We start from the raw sequence: 7,037 nt of genomic DNA on the forward strand, positions 1-7,037 counted from the left end.
AGTCAGGTGGTTTTGGACGGAGTTGACCACTGACTGGGCAGTGCCAAGTCAGCAAAGAATACCATGCACAATTAGGAAAAATTATAGCCACAAGGGCTGGGTCCTCTCTCTCTCTCATTCCCGACCCCGAACCCGAGCCCAAACAGCAGCGGCCACCGCCCCCCATCCCCGTTGCCCAGCCGCCTACGACCCTGTTTGCCGCCGGCGACCGACGCCGTGTACCTCCGGCGACCTGGGTGCTTGTTTGCCGGGGATCCAGGATCGGGACCCGTGGCCACCCACCTCTCATGCGCCACGAGGCTGTGAGGAACAAGGCCCAGGTCGTGCGTGCTCGTGTGGTGGCGGTGCTCACCCTGGATTAGGGCGCAGTGGCTGCGAGGAGGAAGGAGAAGGGTGGGGGAGAGGAGCCAGCCCTAGTGGCCATGATTCTTTTTTAAAATCCCTAGTTGCCATTCTTGCTGACTTGGCGCTGCCCAGTCAACGGTCAACTCGGTCAAAACCACCTGACTTAGTCAAAACCGCGAGGAGGGTTGATTTCTAGACCACACGGTTAGTTCGAGGTGTAGGATGACCGGTTTTGAACTTCGGGGTTGAGTTCTAAAGTGAGTGGTTAGTTCAGGGTTGTAATGTGGACTTTTCTCAAACGTTTTTGCGCTGAAGCAGCCTCCACCGCCTACTACCTAATCAACAGGTTTTCATCCATTCTACTTAACAAGAAAACACTGATTGAGGTACGGTCTGCTGCAGGCTATATATGGGTATAGAAATGTTCAAAGTCCAAGGAGTTAAAAAAACATAAAACCGAAAAAAGGCTAAAATTTTAAAAAAGGATGGAAGAGGGGGAAAACAGAAGATAAAATTAAAGGCAAAAGCAACAGGAAAAAAGAAAACAAAAAGAAAAAGAAGAAGACAAAATAAGAAGGAAACAGGGAAATGGATCAATCAAGACCATAGAGTTTCAAAAGTCAGACTGATGACCGAATCCGTCATGATCTCGGTTCACCCGTCCGACCGGCGGTTCGCTTCGTTTGATCGCAGTTCATTAGTGTATACAATGTTCTAACTTTAGTATCAACCTAATATCCAAGACAGAGATCATGCGAGAATTGAAATTATGTAGAACACATTCTAGGTAAGATAAGTCACCAATCATACCTTCAAATAAATTATATACTTCCATTTCATATCCAGTGTGACCATCTTATTGCAAGAGCTGTCAAGAACAAAAATACTGAATATCCCGTCATTATGTACCACTCCTGAACTAGCCAACAGCAATATACAGATACAACGCCTTTTTGTCCAAATGTAGCGATGGCAAAACCTGGCATTCCTCCTTTCTTCCACGTCATAGCTGGTACTGTTACTTCCCTTGTCCCATCAGGATGGGTGTGGTCTGAGAAGCTATCAGCATGAGCACTAAATATAATCCTGTGGAAAGAAAAATGAGAGCAGGCCTTCAAGTACCATCCTTGAGGAACAGACTCAATAAGAATTTGTGTGTACAAGAATTTCTTTTACCAAAGTATCACACACGGTCAAAATTGCAGCAAGCAAAAGTGCAACAAAAGGACCATCATTATCATGTCTAAGTAATTCAATTCACAGCTATACATTTGCCAAAATATGCAGTATATGGAGGACTAACCTTGGTTTAAGCGCTTGAAGAATATATTGTGTTGAATTTGCCGGGAGAGTATGCGATCGATCATATAGCTTCCTACCATCAACTCCGCTGCAGGGTCCAATTAGCACGTCAGAATATAATCATCACACCAATAATAAAGGCAACACAGAGATACACAAATGCACATTTTACACCATTTAATGTTCCAAAATTCAAGTTAGGCAATACTAAAAAAACATCAACGGCAAATTGCTGTCTGTCCACTCCCTCGTTAGCAAGGTCAAGGAGGAAGCTGCCCTTTGGGCTAGAGCTGGAGAAGCTGGCCTGTGTGCCATACTGCCGAGGACCTGGGATGTACATTAGTTTCTTTCTTGTGCTCCGTAACCTACTACCTCCTAGGAGGATTGTAACAACAAATTCTCTCTTTTCAATGCAATGAAACGCAAAGGTTGTGTTTTCTCGGGAAAAAAAAAACATCAACAAGTAAAGCTCACATTTAATTGCTAAATATCCGCAGAAATGTATTAGCATTGGTATGGAGCAGGAGTTATGACTCAACAAAGTATGTTCACAATACACTCTATACAAGATTTACCTTTGCTTTGAACTCGGGGGAACCAAAGGATGATCTGAGGCAGTTCCATCTGGAAACATGGGAACACCAATGACTCCTATGTCAGACTTTTGGGACTTATGTAGTGGAATGTGGAGCAAAAGGACAGGACCTGATCCCAACGTCATGCTGTTTTGCCTCCAACTGTGGGCACCGACACCTTCTCCATTTTCGCTTCCCAGAGGAGAATGATCTGCTCCATTTAACCTTTTCTTTTGGAAATGATGGCTTTCCTTCTCCATAACCTTCTCAACACTGAACCGCAACGTGTTGTCACCACAGAGCAGTGCCACCGCATTTAGAGACATAAAACTGATATTACTAAACTCAAAAGCGCCACAGCCACTTGAATCTAGTCCTGGCAAATGCTTGGCCATACGGTGCACCAATTTACCATCCAAACTCGAACATTCGCCAACATCTTTGTCACCTAACACGATATGAAGAGGAAGGGAAGAGTACTGCCCTAATATCCCCTCAAACTGTTCAAGAACAGCTATCCATTTGCTCTCGTTATGCTCCGAACCCCTTGCTGAGATGTCCCCAAGGACTATGATCATATCTGGATTTGTTGTTTGAATAGATTTCTGACGAAGACATAAACATAGCAAATTAATATTAACCATAAGTGTGTAACATATCCAAAAAAAGAGCTCATAACTGACATTACTTAGCTTTACACTTGCGAATAAGAGATGTATCTTCTATCAGGTACAGTAATATTTATATGACTGGAGTGAAAATAGCTTCCAGGGTATTTACCAATGGCCTAAATCACGTGAACAGATATGCAAAGACCCAATTTCCTGAAATTCAGCCTATATAATAGTCTTAAAATGGCATGGACTTCAGGAATTTGTCGATACTACAGCACCAGACTCCTAAGAACTGAAAAACTCGAAGAATTTTGGGTTCGTTCGCATCTGAATCTGATCACTTACAGTGAATAGCTTGGACGTGACGTGGTCCCGGAAGAAGCGGTCGGCGTAGGTGGCGTCGGACCCGAGGAGCATCAGGTCGGCAACCATCATCGCCCTGAGGTCCCCGGCGGCGAGGTCGGGGGCGGGCGAGCCGCCGGAGCAGGAGGGCGTGGAGAGCCAGTCCTCGAAGGCGAGCAAGGCGGCGACGAGGACGAGCGGCAGCCACGGGTTGGGCCACGCCGCCATCGCCGGCGAGGTCGGGATAACGCGAGGAAAGCGAGGGCGAGGTCAGTAGCGCTGGGGCTTCGGTGTGGTCGTCGCCGGCCATGACGCGGCTATTTTCCTTGTTTATTTCTCGCGGCGAGTTTTGACCGGCGGTAATTGGCCATGACAGGTTCTTCCCCTGGGTTTTTATCTTCTTCTCCCAGCCATACGATCGGACATTCAACGGCTTAGATCAGTAGCTGCATTGAACGCTCAATAGTTAGTTCCAGCTTTGTCCAAAGAATTTGCAATTTTTATTTCTACATCTAACAACTCCGCCATCAGTCTGTTTTTTGCCAGGCAAAAGTTGTCATATTTGATTTGCCATGGTCAAATCCCGAGCGTTGAGAATTTATCATTTCCAAAGAATAATTAACGGAGCGACAAAGAACAATTGGTTAGATGATTAGAAATGTGATTGGTCATGTGTGTGTCGATATTGTAATCGGTGTTTACAGGAAATGAATATTGTAACTGACTACTTTAAGTCAGAACGTTCGTTATTGAAACACCATGGTAAAGGCCTCATGCCAATAATATGCTAAATAGTTGTATGCATTTGTAGATGGATATTTTTCATTGTCCAGGAACTGAATAGAAATTGATACAGTATTTGAGACTAGGAAAACCTTATTTCTCATTTGATTAAATAAATTTGTTTATGCATATTAAAACAAATGGTCACCGTGGTATAAAAAATGTTCTTGTAGCACAAGCATTGGTTTTTTCGACCGAGCACTGAAAAATTGTTTGGGAAATTATTTTTTAAGAATTTTTTTTCCTGTAGATAAGAGCATCAATATTGGGTGCACACCGGGTGCACCGCAAAACTCGGTGCAATTTTTTAAACACAGTACAGATGCTCGTGCATATGCACATACACTCACTCGTATGAACATACACATGCACACCCTATCCTTATTAGCACTTCCGAGAGACTGAGCCAGCACATCAACTTAAGATTTGATGGGGCCGTGTCACCACTGAACGCATATCACCGAAATACCTGAAATAAATTTAGGAAAATGCGAGCACCAATGTTAAGCTTAAGACTTGAACTCTGGTGGGCTGGGGACACCATTGCCCTCCAAACCATCCAACCACAAGTTGCTTCGCCAAACTCAATGCATTTTATACATATTGGTCTACATTCATGAGTTTATAAATTAGGCATTTTCAAAATTTACAGGAAAACCATGTCAGTAAAGTATGTTAAGTTAGGTAGATTTGAATTTGCACGGGAGCGCAAATGGTTGCGGTCAACTATCGCATAAGAGAAATCAAGAACTATTTCGCAGAAAAAAACTACAAAGAAACTTCAAGGACGTACTTGAAAGGCTCCTTTTAGATAGAGAATATTTGGACCCAGACTATATTTACATTTTAAGAAACCGTGTTTGATTCTACCAATACTATTGGTGGATACCTAACAGACTACAAATTATATCTACCCGCCGGAGAGATATGAGCTCCATTTTACCGTTACTTTGGCACTGGGAGGGGTGGGGAACCACAAATCATTGTTCCTAGTCCAAATTTCTTTTCACGGTATTAGTTTGTTGTCCGAGCCTTGCTCCGGTGCATCCCCTAACTCAATTTCCTAGGGGTATTCTTGACCCCCGCCATCTATTTTTTCTCCGGCCCGCCGCTGCCCATATCCAAGCCCCGTAGCCCATATCTAAGCCCCGTATAACCCGTATGACCCATACGTATGTATACGGTGACATCCCGAAAAAAAAGGATGACACGACCCCACGACCAGGTAGGACCTGCCGACGGCCGATCCATCAATCACGCAGCTCAATCAATCACGCAGCTCCTCGATCATTCTGATGAGTTTCTGTAGGAATATCGGCGGCAGCGATCTTATCGCCGGCGATCTCGTCCGAGAGCGCGCGCGGCACCGTCGTCAACCTCCAGCGCTCGCAGGTACCGCATCCCGTTTCCCCACGTTTGTCTCGCTCGCGGCAGCATCAAACGAACTGCCGCTGTTTTCGTCGTAGTGGTTAACCTAGCGGGGCGGGCAACCTAGCTTTCTGGCGGTCCAGGCCATCGCAGATCTTGTTCTGGTAGTGCTGCTCGTCGTGATATACACAGTGATCACGCGGGCTAAAGTGGGTTTCTTCTTTCTAGGGTTAACCTAGCGTCGGTTGCCGTCGGTTGTGTGCACGACGGCTCCGTTATTTGATGCGGCGGCTTACCTAGGTATCCGGCGATCCAAAATAATCACGACCGGTGCCGTGGGCTAGGAATCCGGCGGCGCATGTTATCACGGGTAGCGCTACTTCTCGTGATCCAAAGTGATCACGTACTGGATTCGTGGGACGTACCTTAACGCCGCTTGGTCTGGAGAGGGGGGGAGGATCCATGGCCGATCAGAGGTCGTTGGCGTCGATTGTGTGCACGATCTGAACGCCCTCGGTTGGGGCGCTCTCCGGTTGGTGTAGTTTATTTAACATCCGTGATCGTGCGCTAGGTGTTGTATATTTCAGCATTGATAATGTTTGCACATGTGATGATACATATTAATTGTTGTAGGAAATGGCGGACGATGAGTTAACTGATATGATGTATGACATGGAGTTTGGAGAACTGATGAAAGACTGGATAGAAGATTGGTCAGATGATGAAAATTCAGATCGTGGAGATAGGTCAGAGAATGGGAACGTATTGGAAGATCTTAATGTGAGTGGCATTATCATGTTGTAATTTTTTGGTGGCATCCGACAATATTATATTTTGAAAATTTATAGATGGATGAACATGATGATGGTCAGGAAAACAATGAGCATGATGATGGTGAGGAAAACAACTCGGAGATCTCGAATGAAGATTACATTAGTCAGGTATGGAAGTGGAATTTTTTGTTGGCATGCATGCAAATTGAATTAATCCTGGAATATTATATGATAAGTACTTATGTATTTGTGTTATATTTTTCAGCTCATTTCCGAATGTCATAATGCGTACGACTATTACGGTGAATCCGACGCGGAGACAGGCCTTGATGTCGAATCATTAGCTGCATCTGATTCTGGGGAGTCGCAATCGTCGGTCATCATGAGTGAGGTATGTATGTAATCAATGTTGTATGGAAGTAATGTTATACCATAGAAAACTGTTTTCATGGCTATGTTATGATTGTGTAGGTGACAGAAGTTGAGGGGAAAAAGAATGTCCAAGATACTGCTAGTGCAGATGATAAGAGGGATATGTTCATGCAGATAATACAAATGACTTTTACGTCTCACGAGGCTGCGTATGATTTCTACAACAGCTATGCTAGAGATAATGGTTTCAGCATTAGAAAGAATAGGGTCAGGTATAGCAAAACCGAGTCACGTCATATGCGTTATAGGCGGTTTGTTTGTTCCAGACAAGGAAAACGTGACAGCAGGTTGCTAACCGAGGAAGGACACAGCCGTAGGCTCAGACCCGAGACACACTGCCACTGCGAAGCGCACCTGACCGTGAAGCTTGACCAAAAGCGTGGGGTTTGGTATGTTGATAGTTTTGTGGACAAGCATAGCCATATCTTGGCAGGACCGGACGAGGTACCTTTTCTTTGGTCCCACAGAAAAATCAAAGAGTACCAGAGAGCTGAGATACTGTC

General features: G+C 44.8%; 1 protein-coding gene across 2 annotated transcripts; it reads right to left on the minus strand.

Annotated features, from left to right (window-relative positions):
• Positions 1-1,152: 1,152 nt before the first annotated feature.
• On the minus strand, positions 1,153-3,526 carry LOC123165484 (metallophosphoesterase 1). Of its 2 annotated transcripts, XM_044583141.1 has the most exons (5): positions 3,182-3,526; positions 2,353-2,827; positions 2,223-2,271; positions 1,649-1,735; positions 1,153-1,431 (listed from the first exon to the last, which is right to left on the minus strand). In XM_044583141.1, exons 1-5 carry the CDS (start codon positions 3,404-3,406, stop codon positions 1,182-1,184), a joined length of 1,086 nt encoding a protein of 361 aa, XP_044439076.1. In that variant the 5' UTR covers positions 3,407-3,526; the 3' UTR covers positions 1,153-1,181. The 2 variants fall into 2 exon arrangements, with proteins under 2 accessions (XP_044439076.1, XP_044439075.1); XM_044583140.1 differs by having other exon boundaries at positions 2,223-2,827.
• Between the last annotated feature and the right edge of the window lie 3,511 nt (positions 3,527-7,037).

Source organism: Triticum aestivum, chromosome 7D (genome assembly GCF_018294505.1).
Source record: "Triticum aestivum cultivar Chinese Spring chromosome 7D, IWGSC CS RefSeq v2.1, whole genome shotgun sequence".
NCBI lineage: Eukaryota > Viridiplantae > Streptophyta > Magnoliopsida > Poales > Poaceae > Triticum > Triticum aestivum.

Bases quoted from the DNA above. Each gene is read 5' to 3' on its own strand.
- LOC123165484 (XM_044583140.1), bottom strand. From the start codon at position 3,406: ATGGCGGCGTGGCCCAACCCGTGGCTGCCGCTCGTCCTCGTCGCCGCC. The intron at 2,828-3,181 runs GTAAGTGATCAG...TGTCTTCGTCAG, and splicing joins TCACGTCCAAGCTATTCACT to AAATCTATTCAAACAACAAA. The intron at 1,736-2,222 runs GTAAATCTTGTA...TGGACCCTGCAG, and splicing joins CCCCCGAGTTCAAAGCAAAG to CGGAGTTGATGGTAGGAAGC.